Below are 15,534 nucleotides of genomic sequence, written 5' to 3'. Positions count from 1 at the left end.
ACACACACACACACACACACAGCAAACATACACACGCACATACTATTTTTACAATCTCCCTCAGTCTAGATTCCAATGCCTGCATTTTTTAAGTGAAGAATGAACTCATTTTCTCAGACCCAGGGATACATACTTAGTTTCTGGGAGGCATTCATCAGCCCCCAGCTCTCTGTGTTTCATACTGCACCATCTTCCTACAGTATGGATCGCCCTGAATAACCAGACAGCCCCATTCACAGCGACAGTGCTTTTAAACAGGACTAGTTACTTCAGAGAGAGAGAGAGAGAGCTGGACTCACCTGTGATTGGCAGTGGCCACAAGGAGGATGCAGATGATTGGAGGGAATCGCCAGGATATGGAAACAAAACACAGGAGAAGATCAGAGACCAGGAAGTGTTAGGGCGTTCAGACGTGGTTAGAACCGGGGTCATGCAGTGACCCTGCACGGTGACCTCACAGCCACTGGGGTCAGAGGTCACACAGGGGTGAAGACACAGACAGCTCATACTGACGTACAGCACTCTGTTACGGAGGAAACCAGGTTAACACACACACACACACACCTGGAACCAGGTTAACACACGCACACACACACCTGGAACCAGGTTAACACACACACACCTGGACAGGAAGAGAGAGAGAGCCGTCTCTGCGATGCTAGGAGGGGTGAGTGAGGTGAGTTAGTAGCAGCTCATCCTAACCACACCGTTAACAGAGACACTTCACTGCCGTTGCACAGCACTGCATTGTGGGTGACAGACACGCCCTCAGAACAAAGCCAATCCAAAGCTCTTCAGCAGCTCGATGGATCCCAAGTGTTAGTGAGTCAGTCAGGTGGTCTACAGGTGGACGAGAGCGGCCAATCCCAGCCCGAGAAACAACCCCAGACATGCAGCGGTATGGCTCAGCGTGCCCCCTGGTGGAGAAGGCACGCCACTTCAACCAACCTTCCATAGCAGGGTCTCCCCCCAGGGACTCGCCGAAGTTGGGGAAGAACGGCTTGGCCGCCGGGTTGAGGGCGGAGCTAGGTGGGGAGGAGGGGCTAAGGGCTGGCGATTCGCAGGGAGGAGATTTCTTGGAGGCAAGGCTGTTGGAGGAGGAGGAAGAGGAGGAGCGGTTCTTCTTCTGGGAGGAGGGTTTGGGGGTGTGGCTCTCCGGGGTGGTTTTGGGGGATCGGAGAGGGGCGGGGCTGGGGATGTTGAAGGCCAGACCCCCAGGGGGGCCGCGGCCGGGAGACATGGAGTTGCTGAAGTCCAACAGCTGGCCGTCGCTGCTGAGGAGGGAGCTGTTCATCGCCCAGGAGACCTCTGAAGGGGTGAGGGGAGGGGCCGAGGCCACCACCACATCCCCGGCCGTCTCCATGGAGACCAGGGGGGTGGAGTTGGGGGCGAAGACCAGGTCCTCGTCCGTACAGACTTCCTGCATCAAAGGCTGAGTGATGGAGGAGTTGAGATCAAACTGGGCCCCCTTCTCACTACCTTGAAAGAAGGAGGGAGAGAAGGAGGGAGGGGAGGAGGGAGGGGAGGAGGGCTCTGTGACTTCCCCAGGGCTGGCCCTCTCTCCGTCCACCAGCAGATGGTGGTAGCTGGCGGAGAAGGGCTCGTCGGGGCGGGGGGCGTGGGGAAAGCAGCCCATCTGGGGGGGTGGCATGGAGAAGGGGGCGGCAGTGGGTTGGAGGTCAGAGGTCAGAGCCGCGGCAGGTGAGGCGGCCGTCAGGGAGAGGAGGTCGCGAGTGAGAGACGGAGGGATGAGGCTGTCGTCTGGGTGTTCAGAGAACAGGCCAGGCTGGAGACCAGACAGCTGGGACGCCGGGACGAAGGGCTCCGCACTCACCCCCCACTCCTCTGGAAGTTTCTTCCTGCTCTTTCCCCTCTTCCCCCGCTCTCCGCTTCTGCCCCCGCCTTCCTCGGGGTCCCAGCCCCCCTCCCCGGCCTTGTCCCTGCGGGGGGACCCCCTGTGGAGGCCTTCCTCCCTCTGGGCTCCCATGTGAGGTCTCTCCTCCTGCTCCTCCCTAGCCCTCCTCTTCTTCTTCTTCTTCTGTTTGCGGTCCCCTCCAACCCCCTCCTCCCTTTCCTCCCCTGCGGGCGGGCCCGAGCCCTCCCTGGGGGGCCAGGCCGAGTCCTGGGGGTCCTCCGGACTGGCCGCAAGCTGGTTGGCATGGCGACTGATCACCGTGGAGACGCTGGGGGAGAAGGGGAGGCTGGCGTTGTCTGGCCATCTGTCACTCAGATCACCTTGTTGTGAGGAGAGAGGATTAAATAACACACGTGATTCACCACAAACACACGCGCGCGCGCGCGCACGCACGCACACACACACACACACACACAGGTGATGTCTCCTCCTTCACAGACATCATTACAGTTGTAACAGGAGAGAACAGCATCAGATCAAACACTCGGCGAACTCGCTCCTTCATAACAGGACGTGACACCTGTTCAGGAAGTGAGATTATCAGGATGCATCATGGTTAAAAAAACATACATCTATCCTGATTGGCTGGTTGGTGGTGCCTGTGTGAGTGACCGAGAGGAAGTGGATGTTAACAGGAAGTGGATGTAAACAGAAAGTGAATGTAGAGTCATATTTGGTCTGCAGGGCTGCTGAGGACAGAACCACTGGGACAGAGGTTTCCCTCCCAGTAGCAGGACACACACACACACGCACACACACGCACACACACACGCACTCTTGCAAAGGTCCCCAAAAATAAAACCTAATCTGACAGGATTATTCAGCCATTTGACAAGAAGCAAAAAAATAGGAAAACTCTTTAAATAACAGATACATGACAGAGACGTTTCAGTTGGAGTCAGTCCTGCCTTAACTTGTTTGTGATTGTTTAAAATAATGAGGACATTCAGATGGAGGGCACTTTAATGAGGGAGGGGTCTGCGTCTAGAGGCATCTGACAGAAGCTGGGAGGGATGAGGGTAGGAGAGGATGGAGGGATGAGGGGAGGAGAGGATGAGGGGTGGAGAGGATGGAGGGGAGGAGAGGATGAGGGGAGTAGAGGAGAGGATGGAGGGATGAGGAGAGGATGGAGGGATGAGGAGAGGATGGAGGGATGAAGGGAGAGGATGAGTGTTTGGCCCAGTTGTCTCTACGTTCTGCTAACAAGAGCAGCTCTGTTGCGGGACATCAGCTCTCCAGGGCTGTTCGCTACATTAATCAACCACACACACACACACACACACACACACACACACACACACACACACACACACACACACACACACACACACACACACACACACACACACACACACACACACACACACACACACACACACACACACACACACACACACACACACACACACACACACACACACACACACACACACACACACACACACACACACACACACACACACACACACACACACACACACACACACACACACACACACACACACACACACACACACACACACACACACACACACACACACACACACAACTTTAAGGCACTCTGCAGAACTGCAGGACATTTGACTGCAGATCATAAAAGTTGCAGGTTTAAATTCGCCCCTGTTCCAGGTTTGTCTGGGTTGTGGAGGGTGGAGAGAGAATTCAGGGGCATAGAAGCTGAGACTAACTTGTGACGTGGGAATAGTAGTTGATGTTGCCGCCCTGGCTAGACTTCCTGTTTACAATCTTTTAAATCTGTGAGATACCGTGACGTCTTCAGAGGCCGACACAGCTGTCTCAGATGGATGCACCTCCACTGGTTCCATTAATCATAACAAGCTTAAATGTCAGATAGAAATGAAAAATATTTTTCATTCAGACACTCTGTACTGCATGTGTGTGTGTGTGTACTGCATGTGTGTGTGTGTGTACTGCATGTGTGTGTGTGTGTACTGCATGTGTGTGTGTGTACTGCATGTGTGTGTGTATAGTGTGTGAGAGTCCGTACCTGCAGACAGATCCAGGGGTGTTCCGGGGGACTGGGGCCCCCGAGAGGGGGGCGTCTGGGGCTCTGCCACGCTCCCAGGCCTCTCTGCCTGGAGGGGGGCCACCCCCCCGGGCCCCCCGGCCATGTTCACCCCCACGGCATGCTGGGAGAAATCTGACACACACACACACACACGCAGACACACACACACACACAGTGCTTCTTTCAGGACGGCAAGCCGGGCGGTTAGGACTTTATTTGATGCCCTCACTCCTTTTGTAACGATAACAAAGTAATGTAAGAATGTAACATTCAAATACATGTTCATTCAAATGTATCAGAAATCAAACCTTCCCCTTTTAGAAGGAAAATAAAAGCAATCAGAGGAGCTCAGCTGGAAGTGTGTTCAGCCATCCAAGCCACGGCTGAATCATGCGTCTGTATCGGTGATTGAATAGTTGGGTCTGAATATCTGACAGACCAGCGAACAGAAGAGCAATACTCTGATACTGAACAAGCGTCGTCTAAAACCACACTGGGATAAAGTTCAAAAGAATGATTTATGGAGTCATAATCCATCCTGCGTGTGAGGCACAGAGACGTGAGGTCGTATATTTATTACACTTTATTCAGCAGGTGCTTGATTGAACAGCTGCTCATTCCGTCATTAACAGAGTGACGTCTGCCTAGCAACAGCCTCAGGAACACACAGGCAAACAGGAAGTGACACAGCTAGGAGCAGCCATGACCACCAAACAGCCCGTCATCTAACAACCTCCATCTGACGGGTCAGATGTCTGTCTCCCTCTCTCCTCCTCCTCCCTTCCCCTCCTACACACACAGGAAATGGCATCTTACCAGAAAGGAAGTCCTGTTTCAACCCGGGCAGCTCTGTAGAGTGTGGTCTCACCTCCCCCTGTGGCTCTGGGCGCGACACAGACATGGGTCCCCCCGGTGTCACCTTAGAACCTGCAGTAGGAGAGAAAAAGTTAGTTCCTCATCTCCTACCGGCCGTCTCTGGTCTGGAGCGATCCGGCTGTAACACCACAGAGCCCTGTGTGTGTGTGTGTGTGTGTGTGTGTGGTCAGGCTGGGTCTCCATGACGTCTGTGTCTGGGTCTGGATCACCACCCCAGCCAGCGATGGCCCCCACCCCTCCCAGCCAGGGTTCAGGGGTCCTGATTTCATCGTGATCGCCTCTGTGCCTGATCCAATGTGGCTGTGTGTGTGTGAGGGGAGGGGGGGTTACCCCTGGCAACCTTCTCTACCCCCCTTTCCTCCCCTCCTGCAGCATCTGTGCAGGCTGACACTGAGGCAAGAGGACAGGACGATACCCACAGTCTCCGAGTGTGTGTGTGTGTGTGAGAGAAAGTGGAAAGGGGGGGGGGGGGGAATTTTCCTGGCACACATTGATTTGAAAAGAACACTGCAGTCATCCTTCAAACCCACTGTGTGTGTGTGTGTGTGTGTGTGTGGCTCAGTCCTTACACAACCCCTCTCAGTGTGACGAAGGGTGACATGTGTATCCAAGGCTTAGAGCTCTAAGCAGGAAGGCTTGTCAGGTTTCACCAGAGACAGAACGGCTGAAAACAAGCACACGGGCGACGACGAAACAACAAGTTTGTGTCTGTGCGCCGCGCTGTCCATGGTGCTGAGTTTGTGTCTGTGCGCTGCGCTGTCCATGGTGCTGAGTTTGTGTCTGTGCGCTGCGCTGTCCATGGTGCTGAAGCTGCATGAAGGGCATTCTAGGATTTTGCTGTCTGAAACACTGTACACTAAGACTTCCTGTACACTAAGAGAGCAGTTGCGCACACACAAACACACAGAGAACAGACACACAGGATTCTCTAGCTCTGTCTGCCCCTCCCCCTCCCTCCCAGAAGGCAGATGTGATGACGGTCCTGCAGGATTATGTGCCGCTCCATCTGAGGTCACCACGGTAAAAGAACATTGATAACTCTCGGCAAACTGCCTCCAAGAACAACAGACAACCCCCTGTGTGGTGTGTGGGGGTTCTCTCTTTCTCTGTGTGGTGAGTGGGGGTTCTCTCTCTCTCTCTGTGTGGTGTGTGGGGGTTCTCTCTCTCTCTGTGTGGTGTGTGGGGGTCCTCTCTCTCTCTGTGTGGTGAGTGGGGGTTCTCTCTCTCTCTGTGTGGTGTGTGGGGGTTCTCTCTCTCTCTGTGTGGTGTGTGGGGGTCCTCTCTCTCTCTGTGTGGTGAGTGGGGGTTCTCTCTCTCTCTGTGTGGTGAGTGGGGGTCCTCTCTCTCTCTGTGTGGTGAGTGGGGGTTCTCTCTCTCTGTGTGTGGTGAGTGGGGGTTCTCTCTCTCTCTGTGTGGTGAGTGGGGGTTCTCTCTCTCTCTGTGTGGTGAGTGGGGGTTCTCTCTCTCTCTGTGTGGTGAGTGGGGGTTCTCTCTCTCTCTGTGTGGTGAGTGGGGGTTCTCTCTCTCTCTGTGTGGTGAGTGGGGGTTCTCTCTCTCTCTCTGTGTGGTGAGTGGGGGTTCTCTCTCTCTCTCTGTGTGGTGAGTGGGGGTTCTCTCTCTGTGTGGTGAGTGGGGGTTCTCTCTCTCTCTGTGTGGTGAGTGGGGGTTCTCTCTCTCTCTGTGTGGTGAGTGGGGGTTCTCTCTCTCTCTGTGTGGGCATGCTCTGCCTGTCTGGGAGCTGTGTGTGTCTGAGCTTGTCTGTGCGAGAGGGTGTCTTGGCTCAATCTGCACAGTCATGTTGTTGTTCTCTTGGGGGTGGGGAGGGGGGGGTGGAGGGGGGGGGACTTCTCTCTCTCTGTGTTCACACCACGTCTGGTAGCTGAGATGTGGTTACTTTGCAATGGTGGCTGGTAGATACAAACAGTTCCTTGACTCCACTGAAATTCGAATTGGAATTTGATCTTCTCCTGTATTTCTATATGCACTATTAGTACGTCAGCTAAATGAATAAAGGGTATGTAAAGTACAGCTTGTGCTAGAGGAACAGCTGTCTTATGTAACAGAGAAAGGGTGTTTGGGGTTGTGTCTTATGACAGCTTCTCTCCTCTGGAAGGAAACGTTGAGGAGAGGGAAGCGCTTGGCAAACTCATCACCCTCCAGATGACCCCAGCTTCCTCTCCTCCTCTCCCCAACTTTCATTTCCTCCCCCCCTCCTCTCCTCAGGCCCTCTCCTCTCCTACCCCCTCCTCCTCCACCTCTCCCCTGCCCCAGCCAGGGCCTTCACCCTGGGGTAGTCAGAGTGGGAGCTGGACCATCTCTCACCCTGCAGGTCTGTCTGGACACATTCTCGTACAGGAAGTAACAACATCAACATGACAGCTGCCACCCCAAAAAAGAGAAAAGGTCGGTAGGCAGAAGAGACAAAGATAGAGAGAGAGGGGAATACAGAGAGTAGAGGGGAGAGAGGGGAAGCGAGCGAGAAAGAGAGGGATAGAGAGCTGCTCTTTTGTGGGTCTCTGGGATGTCAGCACCGTGACCTCTGACCCCTCATCAGATCAGCTCCGGCTTCTTAACAGACTGTCGCCCTGCAGCTTTTAATGTCAATCTCTGGTCAACTGCATACACACAGTTCCAAGGCACTGCCTGTGACCATATGCAAGAGTGTGTGAGAGTGTTGGTGTGTGAGTGTGTGTACGTGCTCCCATTCATCAAGGGTCTGTGTTTGGCTGGCCATGTGCTGCCTGCTTAGCTGACCTGCATTGACCCTCCCAGCAGTTAGCCTAGCCTAGCCTAGCCCGGGGATTAAACCCGGGGGGGGAGGGGGGATGAGTCAGTGGCCTGCAGTGATGAGGATGTACCGTAGCAGAGCTTAGTCTAAGAACCTTGACTCTAACTGTTCACTAAGCTACAGATTAGCGTTAGCATGATTCAGGGAAAATCCACATGCATTACCGTTAGCAGGATTCAGGGCAAACACAGAAGTTAGCATTAGCATGATTTAGACCAAACACACTGGACTTAACGTTAGCATGACTCAGGGAAAACCCACACATTAGCATGCTTCAGAAAATTCTGAAACTACCTATACAAGAACATGTACCTAAAAAAAAGTTCAACTTTTGTCAAATAATTGAAGCTGATGTCACTGGTTTTAGAGTCATTTGAACCGATGTAGGTTTATAATTTTTTATTTTTTATTTAGCTCTTCTATCATTTAAAGTACATCAGAAAATGAAGGATTCTAAATGTTTGATTTCACAGTATCTGGTCAGACTGAAAGAATAGTCTGTATTTTTCCACATCTGAGCTACCAGGCACAGTGAACAATAATAATACCTCAACTACAATGCAACAAAAACCTCTGGGATGAGGACGTAAGCTGAGAGGAGAAGCGCTCCGGCGAGGGAGGAAAGGGAGAGCGTCAGGAATAAAGACCCTGGAGAATATAAATAGTGGCTTTACCCCCCACCTTCTCTGGATAAAGAAACATCAAACCTTCCCTTAAACGAGGGTTTTGGTAAAAAGCAACGTTTCTCATGTCAGATTTAACGTAGCAGCACAGTGCTTTGATGTAGAGCTGAAAGGATCCCAGTGTGACAGGTCTCTCTCTTCCTGTCTCTCTTCCTGTCTCTCTCTCTTCCTGTCTCTCTCTTTCTTCCTGTCTCTCTCTCTCTTCCTGTCTCTCTCTCTCTTCCTGTCTCTCTCTCTCTCTTCCTGTCTCTCTCTCTCTCTTCCTGTTTCTCTCTCTACAGAGGTGCTGGGGGTGGGGGTGAGGACTAGCAAGCCGCCGGGGGGGGGGCGGGGGCGGGGGGCAACCCAGCTTCCAGCTCCAGCCCTATGTAGGCCAGGCTGACCCATATACAGCTTTACTCCACACAGCACAGTGTACAGAGTTAAGAGTGAAAGAGAGAGAAATGTCCATTCACTTTTTTGCTAAAATGAACAAAATGATTTCTGTTCTTCAACAGTCTCACTCAGAACTGAGGGAAAGGACAGGAAGTGACAGCAACTGTGACAACAACTCCAACAGGAAATGACCAGATGGCAAAAGTACACACATCCTTCACTCAAGTAGAAGAACAGATAAAAAGATTTTTTTTAAACTGAAAAAACTTTTTTCACAAATATATTCGCAACTTTTTAAAAACTTTTTTTTTTTTACCATCCATTAAAAAACACACTTTTGAAACTTTTTTACACACACAGCACAAAAAAGTTTCTAGTTTAAAACATTTTTTTCCCCCAAATAATCTTTTAAACCTTTTGAAAAAAAAAAACTGTGAAAGGACAGGAGAGGAGAGAGGAGGAAGGAGAACAGAGAAGCCTAAAATAGAGTACAACACAGTACAGTACAGTATAGTAAGAGTCCTCATCAATTATGTAAAATGAAAAAAAAATTGTGAAGTAAAACTGAAAAGTCTATTTAAGTGAAGTAACAAAGTATTTGTACTTCGTTACTTCCCATTTCTGGAAATGACAGCGACAGAAACAGAGATGAAAAAGAGATAGGCAGAGATACAAAAAGAGATAGGATTGACCAGCAGTTGGACAGTGACCCAGAAGATGGAGAAATGCAGTCCAGTGACAGGTAAGTGTATTAGGAGTTTATTAGCAAGGTGCAGACACACACAGTCTAGAAAAATAGCGTCCTAAATACTAATTGTAAACATTTTTTTAATCATTTCTAAAGCATTTGACCAAGATCAATTAAGCACACCTAAAGTATGTTTTAAACTAACTTTTCTACATTGTGCACTAGTATACAGTGAGAATAAAGATTTTAGTCCTAACTAGTTGAGACAGCGCAGGGCGGCAGGGTGAAGGCAGAGGAAACACATAACTGTTCCTGAACAGATGTGCTTCAGACACCTGGAATGTGAAATCATACCTCACTTCATTTTAATCTCTAAGTTTGGCGCAGTGTCAGTATAGTCACGTTAGCAGAAGCACACCCTGGATGCGGACGGCTGACTCAGACTCCTATCGTAGCTGTTTTGTTCTGAGGTGCACCCCAGACAGGGGAGGGAAGGCTGGTCTGAGAGGGGGGTGGGGGGGGGGGGGTGCTGCATCAGTAGAAACATCGGTAGAGTTGTGCTAGAGGAGAGCCAGAGAGACAGGCCAGCTGAGAGCAGGGGGAGAGGGAGGGGGGAGGTGTTGGGAGGGGAGAGGGAGGGGGGAGGTGTTGGGAGGGGAGAGGGAGGTGTTGGGGGAGATGGCTTGCAGCACAGGCAGCCCCAGCAGGAGGACACGGGTGTGTATTAGGATGTGTGTGTGCTTTAAGGTGTTTGTGTAGATGTGTGTGTGCGTTTAGAGTTAAGAGGATGAACTTGGCATTGTCTGCTGGAATGTGGTGTGTGTGTGTGTGGTGTGTGTGTGTGACAGCAGAATCACAGCTGACACTCAGTTGGTGGGAGGCGTGGCCTAGTCCTCTGAAGCGTCAGGGGGAGGAGTCAGGGTAGGGGAAAGAAAGAAAGAGAGACAGAGAGACAGAGAAAGAGAGAAAGAGAGACAGAGAGAGAGAAAGAGAGAGAGAAATAGGGGGAGAGAGGGGGAGAGAAAGAGAGAGAGAGAGAGGGGGAGAGCAGAGCAGGATAGTTTCAAATGTTATGATAAGGAGTTGGATGAAGAGGAGGATGAAGAAAGGAGGAGGAGGAGGACAGGGGAGAGAATAAGAGCACTGATTAGTAAACAATCACGACCATGTTTGTCAACAACAACACTACCCCTTACAGAACCACAGACAGGGGGGGCATGCTAGACAGGCAGAGCACCATGCAGACATCTGTACACACACACACACACACATCTCAAACACACACACACACACACACACACATCTCAAACACACACACACACACACACACCTCACACACACACACTCTGGCATTCTGCTTACGTTCTCAATTGGGTGTCCCAGTTTCTACTTATACACCCAGGTCTCTCTCCAGCTAGGCTGATAAATGTCCCTTCAGCGACACAAGGACAGATGCTGCGCACACACACACAAACCTCCTACTTTCTCCATGCTAGTGGGCTCTCACTCTCAGGGTTGGTCATTATTAAGCTCAACAGCTTCTGGAGCTGCTTCCCCAATGCTGCATGCATGTACATGTCCTGCATGCATACATGTACTGAGGTGATTGGAAGCTACCTGCAGACACTAACCCATCTCAGGGTTAGGTACGTAGTGAGGTATCCCAGATTACATACTACAGAATCTGGCTGTGGGTGATGTTCCAAGCATGTTCAACAGCAACACACGCACGCGCACACACAAAGCTGTGTAACCATAGCAACCGGTGCCCAACATACAGTAGCATGCGTGCAGACAGAGTGCTGCCATATCCAAGCAGAGAGAGAGAGAGAGACCATAGATACAGACCAGAGAGAGAGACCAGAGAGAGAGAGAGGGACCATAGAGAGACCAGAGAGAGAGAGAGACCAGAGAGAGAGAGACCATAGAGAGAGACCATAGAGAGAGACCAGAGAAAGAGAGAGAGAGAGAGAGAGAGAGAGAGAGAGAGAGAGAGAGGGGGGCAGCATGCCACACGGAACAGCCTGCCAGCAGATATCTGCTCCTCAGGACCAGAGCTGTGATTGTGCGTATGTATATGGATATATGTTTGGCTGTATGGACGTGCGTGTTTGGACGTGTGAATGGATGTGTATTACAGAGTGTGAGGAGCAGAAAGTGTAGGCATGTCATGCTCTTTTCATGCAGGCCTGTGTTGCTCCATCTTGCAGTGGGAGGACAGGGGGGGGGGGGGGTGTATGTGGAGAGGGAAGTTCAACAATGATAAACCAAAACACACACAATGGAGACAGAAAAAAATGGGACAACAACTATGTACGGTATAACTCAAACCAAACACACACACACACACACACACACAGCTTTAACAACCCCAGGAGAGTTTAAGAGCTTTCAGTCTCTGGAAGGTTTCTGCCAGTAACCTAGACAACGGGGACATGAGTGACGGCCTCAGATACGTCTGTGTAGTCAGGACCCTACGCTGTGAACAGGAAGTGACCATGTTAACAGGAAGTGGAAGTCAGCTTCCAACAGAACAGCATCTCGGTACACTTATATAAACCACCACAGGAAGTGACATCTCACTGTCCTGAATACACATGACGCACAAAATAGCTGCATGAGGTTAAGAAATGAAAAAACGCGCAGACACACACACAGACGTAGAACAACTGAACTTGAAGACAAGGATAAAATAAATATATAATGAATGATCGTACAGGAAGTGGTGAGGGGGAGAGGTGAGGGGCAGGATGCTGTGTTTGGACAGAAGAAGCTCTTACCAGGCTTCTTAACATCTTGCTCACCATTCAAGGGCTGTTCTGCTTCTGCTTACATACAAACACACACAGACTTCATTATTATCTCCAGTCCACACAGCCTTTCTCTAACACACACACACACCTCTGTGTGTCAGCATGACCACAAACACACTGTAGCACTACTGCTTCCCTCTGCCCTCTGCCCGCAGGTCTAGACAGGGCTGAATCACAGCCAGTAGACACAGACCCCTGCAGTGACACATACACAGATCCAAAATGGCAGCCAGTGTCTAGTACCAGGCTGCGGTCCACAGCTAACAGAGTGACACACTGACAGATCCAAAATGGCAGCCAGTACCGCTGTGTCATCAGTCAGGCTGTCAGGCGACGCTGCTGTGATGCAACAAGCCATGGAGGACGGAACGCTGTCATCATGTCGCTCTCCTGTCTCTATGACTACCTGTCTCTCTCTGTCTCCCTCTGTCTCTCCCTGTCTCTCCCTGTCTCTCCCTGTCTCTCCCTGTCTCTCCCTGTCTCTCCCTGTCTCTCCCTGTCTCTCCCTGTCTCTCTCTGTCTCTCCCTGTCTCTCCCTGTCTCTCCCTGTCTCTCCCTGTCTCTCCCTGTCTCTCCCTGTCTACTATCCACTTTCCACCAGCGCAAACTTAGTTCTGGGCTGCGTTTCCCAAAAGTGTCGTAAGCCTAAGTTGATCGTAGAAGCCATCGTAACTAAAGTGTCTCTTGAAAATTCGTAGCTCTTGAAAGCGCGTAGATTAGCCTACTCCTTACGAGCATGTTCGGGAAACGCACGTAAGAAATATAGATGGTTTCGTTTTTTTGTTCGACCGTTGCTACGATCCATCGTTATCGGGAAACGCAGCCCTGGTTAGTGCTGCTAGTGCCAGTTCACAGTTCAACTTGCAAACCTTCTAACAACAGGTTTGCTTTTCCACGGTCTAGTGATTTAAAACAAAGAAAAAGCAAACAAAGTATGTAATGGAGATTCCTAAAGTACTAAAGTCCTCTGACCCCTAAACCTGACCCCTGACCCCCACCTCCCTACCCCTCCCCCTGACCCCTAAACCTGACCCCTGACCCCCACCTCCCTACCCCTCCCCCTGACCCCTAAACTTGACTTCCTGACCCCACCTCCCCCCCCTCCTCCTGACCCCCACCCCTTCCCTTTAACCCTAAACCTGACCCCTGACCCCCCCCCCCCACCTCCCCCTCCCCCAGCTCACCTGTGTTGTCCAGCAGGGGGGTGTAGTCCGTCTTGCCCACCGTCTCTCCCACCTGGTCGTCGTAAGGCTCCGCCTCCAGCTCCTGCAGGAAGTCCCTCTCCACCACGCCCTCCTGGGGGGCGGGGCCTCCGTCCGTCAGCGCGTCGCTCAGACTCAGGTCCAGCTCCGCCATGGCTCTGCGGGGGGTTAGATATGGTGAGTGGGGGGGTTACAGGGTTAGATATGGTGAGGAGGAGGGGGGGGGGGGGGCGACCTGCAGTCAAAAGCACTACGACTGAGCTAGACACTAATATCTAATGTAACGTAATACGACAGCTGCAGTGTCCCTCTCTGCCACCAGGGGGCAGGCTGCTCCCTCTCTGCCACCAGGGGGCAGGCTGCTCCCTCTCTGCCACCAGGGGGCAGGCTGCTCCCTCTCTGCCACCAGGGGGCAGGCTGCTCCCTCTCTGCCACCAGGGGGCAGGCTGCTCCCTCTCTGCCACCAGGGGGCAGGCTGCTCCCTCTCTGCCACCAGGGGGCAGGCTGCTCCCTCTCTGCCACCAGGGGGCAGGCTGCTCCCTCTCTGCCACCAGGGGGCAGGCTATCAGAGCCACAGCACCCAGGACCAACAGCATGGAGCTCTGGGTCTAATGCTGTCAGGGACCAAGCAACAAGTTCTACCAGCCATGTCCAAGCAAGCACACACCTCTCACACCCCGACACACACCTTCATGTCAACACAAACAGGAAGCCACGACTGCATGAGTGGACTGGGCCACATGGCAGCATGGGGTCAGCTGGGAGGACATCTGACCAATCAGCTGTGAGAGATTGTGCAGAGTCATGTTATCTTTCAGTGAGGTCACTCACTGAGGTAATGGCAGATTTAAATTCCCCTCAACCAACGTCTTCTAAAGCTCTCCCTCTCTCTCTTCTCCCACTCTCTCATTCCCTCTCTCTAATCTCCATTATCTCTCTTTTCTCTCCCTCTCTATTCTCTCTCGCTATTTTCTTTCTCTATTCTCTCCACATTCTCTTTTCTTTTCTGCCCTCTTCTCTCTTTCTGCTCTCTATTTTCCCTCTCTTTCTCTCAATCTTTCACTCCACTCCTTCCCTTCTATGCCCTGCGTCCCTCAGTCTGAGAGATTATGCTAGTCTGTACCACTGCTGCATCAGAGCTGGGATTAGGGTCGGTGCAGAAACACAGAAACACACACACACACACACACACACACACCTAACCTCCCTGTGTGTTGGACAGACACCAGGCCACAACACTCTAGCTGAAACGATACAAATTTCTTCGACCACTTTCTTCAGCAGCTTGAGTCTACAAGCGCCCTTCAGGGGACTACAGACTCTGCATGACTGTTAGTAAATTTGATTGTCAGGTGCACAGAACAACACAAGGTCAGACTGGGCACTGAAATTCTTGGGACAAGACAACGCAAGCAACCTAGCATAACATAACATATAAGTACTAAGAACATAGATTACATCTATGATAAGCTCAAATAAAAATAAAATTAAAATAATAGTAATAAACATCCTAATATACATATTATCATGTCTCATGTTGCTCTCCTCTGTGTCTCTCTTTCACCATCTCTCTCTCTCTCTCCCCCTACCTCTCTCCCCCCCACCTCTCTCTCCCCCCCACCTCTCTCTCCCCCCCACCTCTCTCTCCCCCCCACCTCTCTCTCCCCCCCCACCTCTCTCTCCCCCCTACCCCTCTCTCCCCCTACCTCTCTCTCCCCCTACCTCTCTCTCCCCCTACCTCTCTCTCTCTGAACCCTAGCTAGCAGCACCCCCTTCTGGCGAGCCTGAAAACTGCATGTAAATCCAAACCAAGCGTGTGCATGTGTTTGTGTGCATGTGCATGGGTCTGTCTGGGGCGGGGGCAGTTTGGTGTGGCCCTTGGAAAGCATGTTGTTGTAACAGAGGAAGGAAGCAGAGCTCACTATTGTGCCTTCTGACCCTCAGCCCACACTACCAATACAATCAGTGTGTGTGCGGTCCTCTGAGTGGTAAGTCTATGGAAGGTTAATCCTCTCTAATCCTTTCCCACGGACCACTGTTGTATGCAAACAAACTCTGAGCAGTCACGACCATGACCTGAACACACAGTAAACACAGACAGGCAGACAAACAGACAGACAGGCAGGCAGGCAGGCAGACCACAGCTAACACAGCAGGAATGTTGA

At 51.6% G+C, this 15,534-nt stretch overlaps 1 protein-coding gene across 2 annotated transcripts in view; it reads right to left on the bottom strand.

Moving 5' to 3' along the window:
- LOC136957414 (microtubule-associated protein 4) overlaps nt 1-15,534 on the bottom strand; it is a 44,528-nt gene that overhangs the window by 20,197 nt on the left and 8,797 nt on the right. For both annotated transcript variants that reach the window (XM_067251332.1, XM_067251331.1), the window contains exons 2-5: nt 13,352-13,527; nt 4,761-4,871; nt 3,924-4,076; nt 949-2,235 (exon numbers count right to left, since the gene is read on the bottom strand). In XM_067251332.1, coding sequence (XP_067107433.1) covers nt 949-2,235; nt 3,924-4,076; nt 4,761-4,871; nt 13,352-13,523 — 1,723 coding nt within the window. In that variant the 5' untranslated portion in view covers nt 13,524-13,527. The remainder of the gene's footprint in view (nt 1-948; nt 2,236-3,923; nt 4,077-4,760; nt 4,872-13,351; nt 13,528-15,534) is intronic.

Source organism: Osmerus mordax, chromosome 15 (assembly GCF_038355195.1).
Source record: "Osmerus mordax isolate fOsmMor3 chromosome 15, fOsmMor3.pri, whole genome shotgun sequence".
In the NCBI taxonomy this organism is placed as follows: Eukaryota; Metazoa; Chordata; class Actinopteri; order Osmeriformes; family Osmeridae; genus Osmerus; species Osmerus mordax.
The sequence above is the reverse complement of the archived record's forward strand: the minus strand, read 5'-3'. Positions and strand labels throughout refer to the sequence as shown.